The sequence below is a fragment of the Setaria italica genome, chromosome IX (genome assembly GCF_000263155.2).
Source record: "Setaria italica strain Yugu1 chromosome IX, Setaria_italica_v2.0, whole genome shotgun sequence".
In the NCBI taxonomy this organism is placed as follows: domain Eukaryota; kingdom Viridiplantae; phylum Streptophyta; class Magnoliopsida; order Poales; family Poaceae; genus Setaria; species Setaria italica.
In genome coordinates this window covers 4,841,999-4,861,113 of record NC_028458.1, presented here as the reverse complement: position 1 = coordinate 4,861,113, position 19,115 = coordinate 4,841,999, and the positions used below count along the sequence as shown (strand labels likewise).

The 19,115-nt window shown below is 45.2% G+C and overlaps 3 protein-coding genes across 3 annotated transcripts; 1 reads left to right on the top strand and 2 right to left on the bottom strand.

The window, feature by feature from the left end:
- Nucleotides 1-263: 263 nt before the first annotated feature.
- On the bottom strand, nt 264-5,537 carry LOC101759174 (casein kinase II subunit alpha-2). Its single transcript, XM_004981614.3, has 10 exons — nt 5,188-5,537; nt 4,096-4,225; nt 3,757-3,951; nt 3,102-3,259; nt 2,592-2,682; nt 2,394-2,459; nt 1,437-1,519; nt 1,296-1,359; nt 1,154-1,222; nt 264-706 (listed from the first exon to the last, which is right to left on the bottom strand). The coding sequence occupies exons 1-10, from the start codon at nt 5,418-5,420 to the stop codon at nt 647-649; spliced, it is 1,149 nt and encodes a 382-aa protein (XP_004981671.1). The 5' UTR covers nt 5,421-5,537; the 3' UTR covers nt 264-646.
- Nucleotides 5,538-6,746: 1,209 nt separating this feature from the next.
- LOC101758767 lies at nt 6,747-8,369 on the bottom strand. Its single transcript, XM_004981613.3, has 3 exons — nt 8,194-8,369; nt 7,729-7,854; nt 6,747-7,640 (listed from the first exon to the last, which is right to left on the bottom strand). The coding sequence occupies exons 2-3, from the start codon at nt 7,813-7,815 to the stop codon at nt 7,053-7,055; spliced, it is 675 nt and encodes a 224-aa protein (XP_004981670.1). The 5' UTR covers nt 7,816-7,854; nt 8,194-8,369; the 3' UTR covers nt 6,747-7,052.
- A 6,574-nt stretch (nt 8,370-14,943) lies between these two features.
- Nucleotides 14,944-16,474, top strand: LOC101758359 (peroxidase 51). Its single transcript, XM_004981612.3, has 3 exons — nt 14,944-15,208; nt 15,300-15,494; nt 15,607-16,474. The coding sequence occupies exons 1-3, from the start codon at nt 14,993-14,995 to the stop codon at nt 16,174-16,176; spliced, it is 981 nt and encodes a 326-aa protein (XP_004981669.1). The 5' UTR covers nt 14,944-14,992; the 3' UTR covers nt 16,177-16,474.
- The last annotated feature ends 2,641 nt before the right edge of the window (nt 16,475-19,115 follow it).

The window sequence follows — 19,115 nt, the reverse complement described above, 5'->3', positions numbered from 1 at the left end:
TTTCACCGTATGCACTAAACGTAGTGTGGTCAGGTCGGGCATTGGCCGTTGGAGAAGGGGCCTCGGAACGTGCAGTCAGCCAGTCATCCGCTGGATTGGCATGCAATTTGGGTTGTTCAGGTCACGCTCTGGCATCTCTCAATGCCAAATAGCTGGTTGGCTTACAAACTCTGGCATCGTGCGCTCGACCATTTGTTAGGGGAGCTCGAAGCAAAAAATCAGGCTCAATAACGTCCAGCACATTTGTCGATCAAAGGAGGAGATACTACAAACCAGTTGACTATTGTGTTGTGACATGTAGCCTTGCCAATCAATAAGCGTATTTCATCGAAATAACTACAACCACCAGAAATAAATATGAATCTTGCATACACCATATCACACCATAATACAAGCAATATTATTAAAGCTGTATCCACTTCAATTAGTCTAAGATCACATATAATTTCATCTCCCGTTACGAAAGATTGTATGCATGGTGATCCCAAGCTTGAAGATACTATCAAGCTCTGCCAGCGTTGCTCACATGATGCGACTACTATTTTTGTCACTGTCATGGAATCATGGTATAGGTACCTGGAGCAAGATGCTTACTGAACATGGTTTCAGCTGACTATGTTCAGTATAAGTAGGGTGTGCACCATAATTATTGTGGTCGTGTCCTGCTGTGCTCCGCGGCTCTGACTTGGAGGAAGTAGGGATGTGCCTGCAAGTATTCATGTGTGGAGCATTTAAGGCAACAAATTCAAGTGTAATTTATAACAGATTTTATTCTTTTTAAACTTGAAGATACGACATTATATTCCTAGAAACGTGAAAGAGATTGAGCATCAAACATCTAGTTGCATGCATGCAAATTGATGTACAGAATATTACTCATACTATGTAATGGCTTCAAGATTACTAGGTTAAATGTCAAACTACAGAATACTTTGCTGAAAAATGAAAATTATGTGAAGAGTGAACACAGATAAAAAGAAATGTAATTGCAAGACAAAAATTATTGGAAGTCACACAGAGAGGAGCATATTCAATTAATCACTTATAACACAGAGCGTAACAATGTTCCAACAGGACAGATCTAAATAAGCAAAGGACAGATCTAAATAAGCAAAACTGTTATCTGCTAAGGTAGCTTATCTGTCTGGCTTACCATAGCTTCACGTGCAGTAAACCTTTCTTGGTGATCGTAGCGTAGGAGATGGTCGAGAAAATCTATGGCCTGCAAATATATAAAAAATCATATTAAGAAAGAACCACAGTTGGAAACAATAAATTACTAGTGCTTAACAAACCTCAGGTGATACTAGATGTTGGTTATCAGCATTAATGAACTTTGACCAGGGTTTTCTACTATGCCTGCAGATGATACACATGGAAGGGTTATAATTCATCTAAAAAAATAAGGATCCACATCTCAAAGCACAACAATTTACCTTCCAACAAGAGCTTCAAGTTGAGGGTCAAGCTCGATATGATACTTGTTCAAATAAGCATTCAGCCCATCTGTTCCAAGCACCTAAAAATTAAATGGGAAGGTAGCAGAATTGGATACTGGGCTCAACAATCTCATACTTATAATGTATACAAAATAAGCATTAAATAAACAAACATTGAAAGCTATTTAAAACTTCCTGAGGACTTTTCTGAAATCACCCCATGCAGATGCTTAGTGCTACATTACGCATGAGGCGCAGTATTATAACATTATAGCTTTCCAATATAAAAAGCTAGAGCATGGCCCAAATAAAAAGATGGCTCTGGTGCATTTTTTTTAGAAAATCAACAACATGAAACTAAGGACACAGGAGACTAGTTACTGACTTGCTGTCAACATGCAGACCTGACTTGAGTAGTGGAGTTAAGTCCTCAGTTTCAAATTGGACGGTTTTGGTACATGCCATTGACAATAAATAAGGCATGCTTCATGCTGAGAGAGAGCGGGAGTTGATCTGATGGTGTAAGGTTTATCTGATTCCGATCTACAACTAAACTCATTTGTATTAAGCAAGTTGCTCCCACAAGTTTTATCCTACTCTGGTACGATTATTTATTTCATATAAAGCACATACCAAACATATAATAATTTTACAAAAACAAGTACATTTATAAAGTAAAAAACTAGCAACTCATTGTCTCATCTATTGCTTTAATGTGGAGCAGTTTCAGATTAAAAAAATAACTACTTAAAGAACATCTGCTTCTGAGAAACCAATTATAAATATAAAAGGGAAACAACAGGGTGTAACATTGATTTCAAGGTAAGGAGTCAATTGCATAATAGAAGTACAGAACACTTCCAAAGCACGAAATGCATAAGCACTTATAATACCAAAAGGTCCAGATACTTTATCCCAGAGACATGTGGGATGAAGATTCAAACTTACGCTTACCTTTGCGATCTTCACAAGTTGGTCATGATTGTCATGTCCATAGAAGAATGGTTCCTTGCGAAATATCTGCAGCCATCAATCAGGACACATAAGTAAAAGATGAACTATGAATCTCTAACTAACTGTGTCGATGCTCATTGTGTCCAAGATATAGTATTAACCTATGAGTATGGACAACATTTTAATAGCCGTACATACCATTCCAGCAAACATGCAACCAAGACTCCACATGTCCAAAGAATAATCATAGTCTTGTAAATCAACAAGAAGTTCAGGTCCCTTGAAATACCTGAATCGATGTGAGAAAGAAAAATGCCCAAGTGAGATGTCAAAAAGAAAGCATGAATCACTAGTGAAAATTAGATAAGATTTGCTAATTGATAGCATGCTAGTATAAAAGTATACTGAGTAACTAATGAAGGGAAGGCATCCACTCGATTTGCTTATATTTCTAAAAGATCCATTGACTTTTTTGCTTAAACTTCAGCACTAACGAAACATAAAGTGAACACCAATCAATTGAATCCCTTGTTCATATGCTGCTTACAGACTAAGAGCAAACAGGAGATCAACATTCAACAAAAAGAAAATTGAACAAGTAATGTCTTGTTCTTAATATGTTTCAAAAATGCACGTGATTAGATGGATGAAATTCAATCTAATTGCGAATATGAAAGCATAGGTAAACAAGATGTTCACTCAGCCTACCTTGATGCAACTCGGACATTATATTCCTTGCCTGGATGATAGAACTCAGCCAGGCCCCAGTCTATCAAGCGAAGTTTTCGAAGTTCATGATCAATCATTACATTGTGGGGCTTGACATCTCGATGCATAATGCCTTGAGAATGGCAGTAATCTAGAGCCTGGAATTAAAAATTATAGATTAAAATAAGGACAGACAACCACAACACCAGAGGCATATTGGTGTGCTCACTTCATATTTAAAATAAGTGGGTGTTGAAAACTCAAAAGTGCAAAATATTTTTAAAAAACTAAAATTTCATAGGCAACATTAAAAAAAGAAATAATTGGCCAGATTCTATACATGAATTCATGCCAATCAATGATTTAATTCTTGACAGCAGCACTTCAATAAAATCATGACTTGGTAAAATGGTGCTTTCGGAAATCCCAGGGCAGAAACACATGCAAGTATGTAACTGTGAAACATTCATTGACCGAGATTCAAAGAACTGAGTAAAGGAAGCATTTCAACCAAATAAGATTGACATAAACTATGGCATAATACCAGGAAACTGTGTCTTTTGGGGCTTAACTAAATAAGCAACTAACTGAAAATATTTATACAAGAACAATATTGTAAGATCTAAAGTGCAATGTGTTAAATATTAATGGCAACCTTGAGTAGCTCATATATGTAGTAGCGGATGTCATAATCCGTCAATGTGGGGTACAAAACTTTGAAGTCTGTGTTGTTGACGTATTCAAAGATCAAGCTGGGGGTCTTTGAATGCTGATCTCTGACAATATCGAGCAGCTTAATAATGTTTGGACCTCCACAGAGATTCTGAAGTATTTTGATCTCCCTTTTGATCTGCATAAACATATGAAAGGCACGTTAAATGATAAAGCACAGAGATGACTATTTCATTAGTAATGCTCGGGCACCAGCTCCTATAATAAAAAAAGAACTGCAAGAAAAATGCTACGGAGAACAGCCAACATATTCCTTTAATACCTTCTTTTTCTTGACAGGCTTAAGGATCTTAATGATGCATTTCTCATTATTGTTAACATTGATGCCTTCAAAGACCTCACTATATTTACCTCTTCCAACTTTTCTGACAACTTCATAGTCATCCTGTTCACTGGTCAAAGATATCATGATGGTTAGGAAAGCATTATCTCCATAGAAACGCAAAAGGTGTAATAAACTACTATGTGCTTGAGAAATATCGATAAAAAGATGTAAACAAACCAAAAGGACAGACTTAAAGGAGAATTCTTAGATTTGTTATGGAAATAGAAAACATGAATTCTAAACTAAAATTGCTGTAGCGAAGTTACTGAAAATGCAATCACCTTTTCTTTATAGATTTCCAAAGAAGAGACAAGACAGCAAACAAAGTAGCCACAGTTGCATTTTTATCAAGACATCTTATTCAAACTTCAACACCCACTAGGAAAACAGCATATAGAAGAAAAATTAATTGATAGCATACTTTAGAAGGTCTTCACCAAGACAAAAAAAAACAGTGCGCTTTCTCAGGTGTCAATAAATAATAAAGTGCATTCCACTAAGTCTCAACTACCACTCAGTGGCATGTCATATATGATTTCCAGTATGGATTTCAAGTTACTGGGATTAGCATGCCTGGCCATCGTCAACTCAGATTCTCAATGAGATGATAAGTTCAACTGTGCCTTAATTATAAAAGTAAATGCTTAAACTCAGACCGATTTATGAAAAATGGATAAATGAGCTATGAGAAGGTTGGGTATGATGAGTCTACAACGTTGAAAATAAGGGCTCTATTGTGGTATTGCCTCACCATTTGTTGCCATTTATATTCTACTCCTTCCTTTTCAAAAAACAAAAAAAATCTTCTGCTCCTTCTAAATTTTCATACAGCCCTAGCTGCACCCTGCTAAACCAGATAACTATCATGCAGCTCAACTAAGCCTTGTAGTCAAGAGAAACTCCCCAGTACCGATGATTCCACCTAATCAACCGCACGGAGATACATACGGATCACATGAGCTCAACTGCGAACGTGCAAGCTCCGTAAGTGGAGTCAGGGCGTGACGTGACGTGACGTAAGCGCCTTACCCCCATTGCACGGTGAGCGCCTCGTAGTCCCAATACTCCTTGGGGCGCTGGACGTTGATGTCGGTGTAGACCCTCGCCTTCGACATGACGACGGATCCCGCGGCGACCGAGGCGGCGCGCGGACGCGGGACGGCGAGGAAGGAGGACGCGAGCGCCGCTACGACGACGGCCGCGGCGGCCGCGGGCTTGGCGATGCCGGTGGGCAGGCGGTTCCAAGGCAGCGCACCGATCATGCGGCGGCCATCGTCGGCGGCGAGGCGGGACGGGCTAGGGTTTCGGCGGGCGGAAGCGAGGGGGAAGACGAATCTCTCGTCGGGCTTTGTTTAATTTTTTTAATTAAAGTTTGGGGATATAGAGGTGAGGAGGGGGACGGGCGGGCGCTGGAATCTGCTGGCTATTCGTCGCTGACAGGTAGATTGTTCGCTGACGTGGGGCCCGCGGTTTTCCTTTCGCGGACCTTGTTGCTGTTACGCTTTCGTACCATGCTTGACAATGCCATTATTTTTTTATTTCGAAAAAAGATGCCATAACGTCTTCCAATCGATTATGGAAAAGCCATATTTTGAATCCAATTTTGTCTACTTCTCTCCATGTTGGATGATATGGCCGGTACAGAAAAACCAAACCTATCACTCTCCAAGAACGGGTAAAAGGAATCCGAGCTAACAGAGCAAACACTCATTGATTGGGATTTTTTGAACGAACATTGATTGAAATTTGAGAACAGTTGGGAAATGATCTCATAAACAATGGAATTGTATCTGGTACGGATCAGGGGAAGACACGGACCGATTTGATTCTTGCAAATAGGTAATAGATATAAGCTTTATGCTCAAATTATCCTGACAAAAGAGAGATAGAATATTTTCTTCTCTACCTTAAACTATGTGCTAGAGGATTTCTTCGTCCTTGGGCACAAAGGCAAAGGCCAGAAAGACGGACTTGGTGGTAGAGATGAATGGTGGACGATGTTGCTAGAGGAACCGTGATGGAGAAAGTCAGGGCAGACTTGCAGTAACCGATTTTTATCACGATGGTGCATAGCTATAGGAGAGAAAGCGCTAGCCGGCTCGAGCTTGGTGCAAGTGCAACCAAAAGCCCATCAAGAGCGACCGTGTGAAGAGTTGGCGTGATAAAGCTTTCTGGACACAAAAGTTTGGATCAAGCATTCGATTAAGAGCCTGTTTGGATCTAGAGTCTTTAGCCCCTGATCATCCAAACGGTAGAGTGGGGTTAAAGGTGAGCTAAAAATAAATTAGACAGCCCCCCAACTAAACTTTAGTTTGTTAACCCTCCATACCTAGCTAATAGGGCTAATTTTAGACACAAATGACAAAAAATAAAAATATCTTTCCACTAAAACTTTACCATTTTCTAGGATAGAATGGACTTTTAACAGTAAATGGGTTAAAAATTAGCTTCCAGCTCCAAACAAGATAGAACTAATTTTAGCCAACTAAAATTTACACGTCTAAATTTTAATCAATACTAAACTTTAGTTTTAGTTTTAGTGCATCAAACAGGCCACGCTGGAATATGCAACGCGTAAAATTCGTCTGTTTTCACTAAAATCTTTGCATTCTCGTCATCTCGTGCCCTCGTATAGTTGACTGTAAATAAGAGAAGAAGCTCTTGCAGTTGCAGTAAGGTAAGTCACACTTATAGCTCAATCTGAAAAGCCCCTACATTCTCCTTACGTTTTGGAAAGTGGCTCCTACATTGTCCTGAACGACTAGTCAATTATTGATTTCTAGACTCGATCCACCACTAGGCCTGAACACGCAGCGCAGCATTCAACTGAAGAACAGTAGCAAGTCAACACCCTGACACTAGGAGCAGCAACCAACACATGCAACGCGGCTCTTTCATGCCATCTTGAGGCTGAGCCAGTGGAACAGCAGCGGCGGCGGCGCCTGCATCCCGACGCCGTCCTCCACCTGCACCACGTCCAGCCCGCCGGCGGCCGGCCTCCTCTTGTGGTACGGCGTGCCGCGCGCCTGGCGCCACTCGCGGCCGGAGGCGGCGGCGGTGAGCACGTCTGACTCCGTCGACGACGACGAGAGGCTCTCCCCGCCGGACGGGTACTCGCCGTACCTCTTCTTGGCCCCGCCCCCGCCCACGGCCAGCGTGAGCTCCAGCTCCGCGTCGTCGTCGGTCTCCTCCTCCGCCTCGTCGTCCTCGTCCTCCTCCGCGCTCCGCACGTACTCGACGGCCGGCGCCACGACGTCGAGGCTGAGCGCCGTGCGGGGCGTCGGCGTCGCTACCGCTACGTAGCCGCCGGGACCGCGGGCGGCGTAGCGGTGCTCGTAGGCGCACATGCCGAGCGCGCCTCTGCCGTGCTCCATGTAGCCGCCGTTCGGGGAGGTCGACAGGTTGCTCTGGCTCTTGAGCTCCCTCTTGAGGTCTCGCATCAGAAGCTTCTGAATCCTGTATAGGCGATGGAGCTCGTGAACCTGCGATGTCAGGGGGAAGACGATGATCAGTGCATTGTGCTTCATAAGCAAATTGGAATGCTGGAGAGGTCGAAGCCTTTGAGCTTACTTGCTGTCTGAAAGTCTCTTCATGCTTCAGCATGGCCAATTTCAGCGTGTCTTTGTCGCAGTGCCTGAATACTTGCTCCATGGGCATTGTGGAATTTTGTTCTTCTCTCTCTCTCTCTCTTCCAACCTGAGGTGAATTCAAACAAGAAGTGAGTACTATGCAACTGTAAGAAATCTTTAAACTGGAATCAAAGAATGCAGCACTTCATGCAGAGGAAATAAAGAAAAACTGAACGCAGTGTAAGGCCAAAATCTGTCTGATAGTTTTCTGAAAATAGAAGTCTGAAAGATCTGAATGTCTTGATCCAAAATTTGCTTACTATAAATGAGAAGTCTAGGTAAGACTGAAAAGGTATAAAAATCATGCCAAACTCAACTCCTAAGCTTAAAAATGATTGAACAGAGTATTGAAAATTGATGAGCAAATCAGAGAGGAACCGAAAGGAAGGAGAAGCTCATTCCTCACCTAGTGTAACTGCTTGATGTCAGAGAAGTGACTCACGAACTGTATCCTACTTAGCTCTAACTACTCCTTGGCTCTTGCCACTCTCAGTTCCTGATCATTGTATGGCTCCAAAGGCCACAGGCTTTCCCTTTTATACACATCCATCTCCACTCCACAAACAGAGCACGCAGCTCCTCCCTCTCTCTGAAGTCTGAAGGAAAAAGCAGCAGGGGACAAGACACGAATGATGTAAGATTCCTTTCACAGTGGCCGTATTTTTAACTAGGCATGCCGAACGATAAAAGCATACATCACTGTGGCCCCTGCTCTTGCAGAGGTCCAGGAACAAGAGGGAAGCAGTCGACGGATTAAGAAATGGGCCACCACCTAAATTACATTGCCTTTGCGTAATCATTCGGCCGTAATAGAAAATTACTGTAAAAGAGTGTGTGGTAAAAAGCGTGATGAATGCAAGCTTTTGGAGCCGAATGTACGGTGAAGATAAGCTTTTGGACGACAGCAATACGTCAGTGGACCTCTATTCTTTCAATGTGTATACAACAAGGCGTCAACAACAGCTTTAAACCATTTATACAGGACAGTCCTTTTCTCTACCGTCGCACCTGTTTTTCATTTGGATGTTAGGGTTTGGTAGGTACAGCAGGGGAAGCTCCAGTATATACCATTATGATCCAAGTGATAGAACAAGAGAATTTTACTGCCATGTTCTTTCCAATTGAAGCTGTTAATGTGTCAAATCCAGATCAATGGATGTTATGTGTTAATCAGACATATGGGGCCAGGTCATGAAATGCAGCATTAGCCGAGTGATCAAGATCTTCTTCTCAGTGCACGCCAGTTGACCCTAATTTGACTGCTTTTAGTGTAAGAAGGTCATGATGGTGCAAGAAACAGTACTGGAACATTTTGATATCCTTCGTGGTGTACAAATTCGCCATGGACCATTCAGTGCTCATTATCGTGCATGATTCGGGCCAAGGACTGGGAGACTCCGGTCAGTGCTCCATGGGGGCCCCGGGCAGGCAAAGTGGTCCAGGCGTCCAGCCATTGCCGTTCATCTTGTTCCTCCGTCCTCACTCCCCACTCCTCAAACATGAGGTACACTCCTACCCTAATTGCACTAGCAAGGCTTGTAATCTAGTGGTCTTTTTAGAGACTAGTAATCTAGTGTGTTAGCAGAAGAAAAAGGGCGCTGAACCAGACAAATTGTGTGTTAAAAAGGACTAACACACGGCATGCAAAAGTGCCTTTCCCATTTGAAGCCAGCCACCGGAACACATCATGTCGCTCACTCCAGTCACACAGGGTGCCTAGAGGAGGTTGCCATGGCCAAGTGCGGTTCCAAGAAAAGATGAGCTGAAAGGGCAGCACCATGTTAGAGTCCGTGAAGCAAGTAAACAATATGTGCCCTAGATGAGCATTGAGTAGTGATCACTCCTCCAGTTTCCTAGCAAGCAGGCTTCACCCAATTGGTTGCTAGTGCGACGGCCACGGGCCACCTGCAGAAAGTTGCATGCAAATGTATACAATACTATAGCCTAGCAGATGCGTAAAACTATAGCTTAGCAGAGGCAAAACCTTGCTTATGTCAGTTCACTTCTGGAACCGCAGGGTAGTGCAGTGTTAGAAATGGTCTTTTCAACCATTACCGGCCGGCGCTGTGGAGCGTGGGGAACGGGGTGGAAGAACGGAGGGCGAGGCGGCCGACAGCCAAGCACGCGCTGCCGCGGGAGGGAGGAGCAGCCGGGCCCAGGTGGCGGGGCCCACTGTATCGTAGGGCCCATATGGGTATCTATTCACCGGCCCATGGGCCCGGTCTTCCTGGGCCAGAGGAGATTCACAGCGACTTCTGGCGTGGTGCTAATTCGTGTGGCTTCTTCCTGAGACTCAGAGCATATAGTTCATCTAAACATATTATTCTACGCTAAACCGCATCACAATTACATCGTCTAGAAAAAAACTTTATGTTGGTGATTAAATGGTTATATAAAAACCGTAGAAATAATAAACTGCATACACACATTATGAAGAAAAAATCTCTACTTTATTAGCTTGAAATGACGATGAACTGAACAAGCATGCACGTTAATCACATTAGTACTTTACTACGCTATCCACTATAGCTACTCTCTGTAGAGAAACCATCATGGCGACAAGCTTTGACTGGAAAAACCTGTGGAAAGGAAAAATGGAAGGTTGACAAGCTTAAAGAAGGGATCAAAAGGAGCAAAATGGCAGAAAGTTTGTGGAAAGGGGAGAAAGCCGCTGCCATCCGTTTTCCTCCTTTCGCCGTAACAGCTCTTTGCGAGGAAACAAGTGATCACTTTGGCACGTAATAGCCGGGCACGAAAGGCTCCCTCGCTTTTACTAGTACGTGCTAGCTGCCTCGCTCATGAATTCAGTGCGCATCATTGCGCCGTTCATCACGCACAAACTTGCACGCACCTATACGACGATAGAAGTCTAGAACCACCATTTGGTTTGGTTCGGTGTTACTAATTTGCTAGTTTCTTCGTTGATTAGTTACTGGAAATGCAGTGACTAAAATATATCAGGCAATGCACCGGCTTGATTCAATTTGTGACAGCTTAATGGCAACACTCCAATTGTCAACTGACAATAAGTTAGGATCACATATACCCTTAAGTGTTGATGCAATCTAAACATAGCCTGCGTTGTTGATACAACTGCAACTACAAAGATATGTTATCCTTTTCGATAGTTTTGATGAGTCGCCAACAAGGCAACAATTTTAGGATCTTTTTTTTTTCTTTAGTGGCCAACGAGTTTTCTAATACTGTCTACATATTTTTTTTAGTACAAGTATTAGATAAAAATGTGAAAACACCAGAGCAGTGAGTCAGGACGCCATTGAAAAATCCAGCAATAGTACGAAATCTGATACCGTGGCAAAACTATATGGCAGGGATGATGATGATAGCGAAGCATGCTTGGCAGCAATCCAGGAGCTAAGCATAGCCACTTAAATTCAGTGCTGAACTTTCCCCAAAAGCGCATTGGTTCCAGTAACTTAAACTTGCCTGCTGGCTCTGTTAAACAAATCACCAGGGCAGGCAGCCTCCCATCCCATGCGTTCCGTTCCGTGAGCAGCGTGTGACCTCATCATGCCTTGCAAAACCATAACATTCCACTCGTGCCTTGCGCCAAGGCTATCATGCTTGTGCCGTTAGGGATCATCATGAGGATGGGTCAGGAGCCAGGGCAAGGATAATAATTTCTTAATTACTGACATGTCCTTCTTTAGTGCTAAACCTGACGGCATGATGCTACACACTCGCAGGCTTCTTTTGGTTTCACCCTTCTGCCCTCATTGTAGAAGTTATATGAAGAGGAAAAAAAGATTAATATTGTGGTATTCCCATTCTCGCATTTCAAAAAATTAGCCATGAGCTCCGATGTTCACCAAAGAATTCGGTTGGGCGTGCAGGAGGAGGTCAAACAGACCCCCTACCATCAGACATCGGCATGCTACCTCTTTTTCTCCTCGCATTTGTGTCGTTTCCTTTCTTTCTAGTAAAGCACATCAAGAGCTTCTTTCTTAACCTCAGAATGTTCCTTAAAGCAGCCACACTCATCGGATAGAGAGAGGGGGAAAAAAAGAGATAAAGTTGTGTTGCTGCAGTATGTGTTCCTGCTGGAGATGAAAAAACCAAATAAACCAACCATGGATAGGAAAAACCCTGGACAAACACTGCCATTTTATCTAACTGGGTATCATGACAAACAAACAGCAGTCTGGTCAAAAACTGAAAGCACATTTTAGGCCTACCCATACACATGATCTGCATGCACAATCATGCTCAAGCAGTGTTCAAAAGAACACAACACAGTGACACAGCCACAGACACATTCCACAGACCAGCATAAAAGTTACCCGGCCAACAAAAGCGCCACGGAACATGCGTCTTGTAGCCGTCGGCCCCTCCTCACAAAGCGCAGCGCCGGATCGGTCGATGCAGAGGGTGGCCGGGGCAGGCCCGCCTGGTGTCGATGAGGCATTCGACCACTTTGATCAGGGAAAGAGACGGCCCACAGGCAGCTGTTCACGCATGGGCCCTTGTGCTGTTCGCCTTTGCCTCTGGCCCGGGGGGAGGCTGGGACATGGAACTCCAAAAGCCTGGGCATGCACTTCGATCTTGACATCACAAAGACATGGCTGGTCTGCTCATCTGTTGGCTTCGAGATCTCTGATCCATGCTGGTGGCCATTCACATGCCAACTTATCAAGTTGTGAAATGGAGAACAGGAGAGAAGGGGTTCATGATCGACATCTGCAATAGTAGGGTGATGAAAAGGACTGCACGCTGTTTCTGAAGTGTTATGCACATACATGCTGGTTCTGCATCATTTGGAGATAAAACTTGCTTGGCTAAATGTGGCTCAACAACCTGTGTATTTATTTTTAAAAAAAACAAAGAACATGTCATTTGTTTTAGAAATACAAATTCGATCAGACACTGAATTTTCAGGACTGCGGTTATTCGTTCTCGAAGACCCATTCTTCTGACGACCACATTCAGTTCAGAACGCCGATACTGTAATTTTTCTACAAGAATGACGAAGCGAAGGTAAAACTTGTACGTTTTCAGACGTGAATAGGGGAAAACCGTGTATGTGCATGTCAAACAGTTCGTGTATCAAGCAAAGTGGAAATGGTTCTTGGTGAGTTAGTTTCACTGGCAATTGCCAGATGGGACTTCGGTCCTAGCTTGGCAAACAGGTAACTGGGCTTTATTGGATGGACCGGGCCAGATTACTTATTTGGACTTTGGGTTCATGCTTGATTAACTTGACCACCACGTTTGGGTTTGGACTTTAACAAAAGCCAAGAACTGGTGCTTTGAAACTGCTCACTCAGGACGTTGAATAGACGATGATGCGTGACAACTTGCCAAAAAAAAATATTGCCCTGTAAAATTTGATGATTTCCCAAGACGCCTTGAAATATTTTGCAATTCTCACATGGAATCCTTGTTGCTTTGTCAACTGGCTGGTTTGATTTGAATGTTTTTTTAACGGAGTGGTTGATTTGATTGAGTCAGATGATCAATCACCGATCACGCGTGGCGCGCCATTGATGTTGAGCAGCTGTTAACAAAGCCGAATTCTTAGTTTTCATGTGAAACATAACAGTAGGAATAGCCTCATCTTATGGTTGATTAAGATACTTATTAGCACTGCAGTTTTTAGGATGTAATAATCAAACTTGATGCTATAAATTAGAACCGACATAGCTTGAGACTTGAGTGTTCTGTCATAAAATTCGAGTTGGCATCACTCCGTTGGTCAGATATTTGCACGCAAACCTGGCTTACTAGCATAGCACGAAATCTTTATTTTTGTTATTATGTTTTTCTTTAAAAAGAGCCTTCGAGCTGTTCAACTAATGAAATCGATAAACTAATTAATGGTGAGAGGTGATCAATTCGGTTTGCATTATGTTGTTGCATTGCTAAATATATTGAGTAAAGCCCAGTTTGCTATTCACCTTTTCCAATTAATCTCCCATACATAATTTCTTCTCATTCAACCTCTCATAAGTATTTAAACTGAATCAGTTTCACATCTGATGAAATTTGTCATTTTGAGTTTTTTTCCTCGTATAAGTTGTGTTTTTAACTTTTTCACCAATGTTATGATGTAGTCATCCAACTCTAGAGCGTAAATAAAGTAGAACCAGCGTAGCTGGAGTGTATCCTTTTGGTCAGACATTAAGCAGGCACTCCGGCTCTCTGGTGTCAAGGTACTTTGGAACCGTCTACAATTCATCCAACGCAACAAACATGACGCATAAGACTGAAAGGAGGTTGCGGGTTGTAACTTGGAAGCATTCATGATTTCTTCGCACAAAAAACATGATGCATGATGCATTATTCGACGACGAAGATGGCTTTGAAGTTTTAACTCCGGGTCATATACATGTCTGAAGAGTGTAATGTGCTGACATATTAATTTAAGACATTTGGAAGGAAGCTTCCCGTTAATAATCAAATTATTAAAGGAATAACTTAGATTAAATAGACTAGTAGCGCGCTGATATGAGACAACAACAGCATCATGCTAGCTAGCATAGGTTGAAAATGACATACCTTTAGACTTGGACGAAAACCAGGCCAAGTATAAGGTTTTATGAAATTTGAATTTGACAGAAAACTTACGAAGATCAGAGCAGTGGTCTACTTAACCGTGAGGTGCAAACCGTCTGCAGTGTGCTAGATTGCTACTTGACGATAAGGAAATAAAGCCTCCTTGAACCATGCTAGACCGACCATGTTGAGGTTGTACTAAAAACAGTCATGTTCAGTTAGTTCAAAATGTCCTTTTTACTCCAAACAGTGAGAACCGTCGGCGTTCTCGATCGATTCTAGCAACACTTGCCATGGAAGCAACTTAGCCCAGAGACTCACCAGTTACATCGCGTGATATTCCACGCATGAGCTAATCACCAAGCACGGCGTTATTCAAACATGTCCCGTTCAAGAAAAAACCCATTTCAGTTTTAAAACGCATCAAAGAATCAGTCCCAAGAGAGTTCAAAACACACGGGTAGATACAATATTGACGGACCATGACATAGCTCCCCGATGTGTGTCACGAATGTCAACTCTCCCCGGTTTCGTGCCACTGCTCGTCAGAGTCTTTTATTTCACGCTTGACACTTCATCAGTTCACACATTCACGTCACATCTCCCTGGAACTCCACCATGATATATACCCACCGGTTTTGCACCGCCTGGATATAGCAAGAGCACGAGCAAGCTAGCTAAAAGCAGCCAAGATGGCTAGACCGCCGTTGCTCGTCCTCGCGGTCGCCGCCGCCGCCGTCTGCGGCCTCGCGCAGCCTGGAGCGGCCGACCTGAAGGTGGACTACTACGCGAGCACCTGCCCGAACGTGGAGGCCATCGTGCGCGGCGTGGTGCAGCAGAAGATGCAGGCCACCATCCGGAGCATCGGCTCCACCATCCGCCTCTTCTTCCACGACTGCTTCGTAGAGGTTCAGATTAGTTCTGCATGTTCAGTCGAAAAACGCAGAGCGCACCATGTAGTCCTATACGGGAAACTAAAAGTAGCGATGGATTTACCAGGGTTGCGACGGGTCGGTGCTGATCGAGTCGACGCCGGACAACCAGGCCGAGAAGGACGCCTCCGACAACAAGTCCCTCGCGTTCGAAGGCTTCGACACGGTGCGGAGCGCCAAGGCCGCCGTCGAGGCCGCCTGCCCCGACACCGTCTCCTGCGCCGACGTGCTCGCCCTCGCCACTCGAGACGCGATCGCCATGGTACGTTCTATATCAGAGTCCATGCATTTGCAGCTTCCTTTTGCCTTTTGCCAAGCCATTATGTGCACGCCTGGCACGATACATAATTTGCGCATCTTTCGTTTGTGTGCAGAGTGGCGGGCCCTCCTTCCCGATTGAGCTGGGCAGGCTGGACGGCCTGAGCTCCAACGCCAGCAGCGTACCAGGCCAGCTGCCCGAGCCGAACCAGACCATGGACCAGCTGCTGGCGGTCTTCAAGGCGCACGGGCTCAACATGTCCGACCTCGTCGCGCTCTCAGCGGCGCACAGCGTGGGTCTGGCGCACTGCAGCAAGTTCTCGAACCGGCTGTACAGGTACCAGCCGGGGCAGCCGACGGACCCGACGCTGAACCCCACGTACGCGAGGTTCCTGGAGAGCAAGTGCCCCGACGGCGGCCCGGACAACCTGGTGCTCATGGACCAGGCCTCGCCGGCGCAGCTCGACAACCAGTACTACCGGAACCTGCAGGACGGCGGCGGGCTGCTGGGCTCCGACGAGCTGCTCTACACCGACAACCGGACGCGGGCCATGGTGGACGCGCTCGCCAACAGCACCACCGCCTTCTACAAGGCCTTCGCCGACGCCATCGTCAGGCTCGGCCGCGTCGGGGTCAAGTCCGGCAGGCGGGGCAACATCCGCAAGCAGTGCGACGTCTTCAACTGAAAGAAAATCAAAGCCGCCGGGTGAGCGAGCAGCGGTGCATGTGTGTGAGTGTGCACACGAAATTGTGTGCATGCTGACATACGTGTCCCGGAGGAAAAAAATCGATCGGTTGGGTGTTTTCGGTGATGTTTGTTGGACTTGTACATCTCTCTTGTTTGATTCATTGCATGGGTTGATTGTTGAAACTGTATGTAACGCACATAAGATGTTCTTTCGCAATTGTACACGGTGACGAATAAAACATTCTCCAGAATAATCATGCGATCAGGTATAAACCTGTCATCGTCTCGTTTTTTTAGTGTGCCAACTGAGTTAACCGAAACTTGCAGCAAACGGGGCAGTTTGGTTTCCCGAAACAAAGCAAAATACCTGAGCAGTTTGGTGGTGAGACAATGATCATTCCTAAGAACAAAAAAAAAAACAAGAAGAAACGATGATCGGTTGTTCTCAAATCTCAAAGACTAAAACATTCCTCCTGCGAAATTGCGTGCGGTCACCATACTCGTCGTGCTAAACCTTCCATCTTCCAGAGGAATTATTGGTGGGGGTTTGAATTTGTCAACCTTATGATCAATTATTGTGCCGGAGGTCGACGTCGAACACGGTGTGTTTCGTCATGTGATAAGTAAAGCATGAACCTGAAACTGAAAGGGGCGTGAAAAACTGAAACTAATTTACCCTGTACGTACAAAATTTTACCGAACACTTGCTGGTGTCGTCTTCCGCACAACCAGCACAAGTTGTGCCCGTAAACAATTCACTAGAATTTCTTTCAAACTTCAAACTTCCTCTGAATCGCTCGTCCAAGTCCAAACCAACACGGCAACACCCGTCTCGCCGCCTCCGAACCCGTTCCTTGAGGACACGCGGAGCAGCCGCGCCAGACACCTTCGCGGTTCGCGCGGGCACCAATGGACAAGAGAAGAAGACCTGCGAGATTCATATATGGCGCACGCGCGCGCCGCTGAAAAGGGCAGCGAGAGAGCACACAGACCTGGCGCTCCGACCGGGCACGGCAAAAGACTCCCGGAGCCGCCCATGGGAGTACGGGATGCCTGGGTGGCTGCTTGGTAGGGACCCTGCAACTACTCGGGAAATTGACAACTGAACCGAAAGCCATCGGAGTCGCCGCTTGGTCCGTTTTATTTACCTTATCTCGTTCCGCGTTGGATAACTTCCCAGGTGAGGTCAGGCCAGGCCACATCGCGTAGCGTAACGATCAGCGCTCGTGATGCGTGTGTGATCCAGTTGAGCAACTTGAGTTTGCTATACGATGCTGATCCTGATGTGTGCTCGTAATTTTCTCCTTCTCTCTCTTTTTTCGACTAGAATTACTCAACTTTTGGATTTTTGTTTGTTTGGGTGTTAATAAGGACCTGGCCCGCGTGTTAAACCATGGGCCGGCCCATTTATATGAAACATTTTCAGGCCCATTTTCAACACTTTTCCGTGTCCGTAAGGCGGCCGCAGAGCGACAGAGGCGGTGTGGGCAGCACCGCAGAGGCGGCGTTTCCTCGACGGAGGAGGACGACCAGGGACAGCGGCTTCGGGTGGTTATGCGATGTGGCGCTGAGATATTAGCTGCCCATCGACACCTGACGTCTAAATCGTGGACCCTCATTAACGAGGAGAGAGCACGCGCACGTGCGGTACGAGACGGCGGCGCAGCGGCGTTGTACGCGACGACAGTCCAGATCCTCCTACGGCGCGTGCAAAGATGGAAGCAAATCTTGTTCTGGCGCGCCAAACTTCATCCCCGACACCATCTTGTTGCCTCTCCCGTGATCATCTATTCTCCTTCGCTAACAGATGCGGGAGGGTTCATCGTTGTTGCAGGAGCCACCGGGGAAGCGAAAGGGCGCGGCGTCGGTTGCGAAGAAGAAGGGCGCGGCGTCGGCGTCGGCGCCGGGGAAGCGCAAGGACGCGGCGTCGGTTGCGAAGAAGAAGGGCGCAACAGCAGCGGTGGTGCCTATTTTTGGTGGACGTATCAACATGGAGAGAAGGACGACGGGTTGCTCGATGGTTGGATCTGGACTCTCGAGCGGGCAATTCTTCCTTCCCTCATCCCCTGACAGCTGCCAAGGCTACACTGGCTCTACGGCGGCTTGATTTTTGTAAAGGCAGCAGCAGCAGGTTTTCGCGATGTAGTAGGGGTCGGCAAGAGGTGCAGTTCAATTTCTCAGTGTTCTTCCATCCATCCGTGACCTGGTTCTCCTGTTTAAGTTAGTGGAGAGAGGAACTTTCAGCGGGTCAGCAGTCAGCAGTAGGATTAGTTAGGCTCGGGAAGGCCGACATTTTGATCCGTATGCACAAACAAACTGAAGTCACGTGAAATCATTCTCTCGGTTGGTTTATTAGTAGAAATTGAATTTTGTTTGCAAATTGAAGTATACGTGGATTGAATTTTAGCTAAAGTCTCATGCTCTAGCCAATAAAATAAACGTGGTACAGACTTGTATTTGGCCAACTCTTCAGTACAGAAGTGCTTTGTCAGGACACCGTCTGAAAATGCTGAGTAACGTGATCAGTGGCATTTGAGTCAAGCAAGACCTGGAAGAGCCATACTGTGTAGACGCACTCCATCTTCTCCAAGTTGACGTTTTTAGGCCTAAAACATACTATGATCTCGTTTGTAGACAAAAGCAACAAAATAGTGCATAGAGATATAATTTATGCTTGATCATGTATGTATGCGTGCATTGAATAGTTTGCAGACGGTCATATAAACAATCCATTGTACAAACTGTCTGTATTATTATCTTTGTGTGACTTGACGAATCAAATAGACAGCAGACGTGCCCCTAATCCGCCACCAAAGATAATCCACCGATGGGGAAAGACAGCGACTGCAGGTCAGCTGCAGCCTGCAGGTGCTGCGCTAGGACGATTAGCATCAGCGCTAGCCAATAAGCCGGCGATTGCCGTTGGGGCCTTGGCTT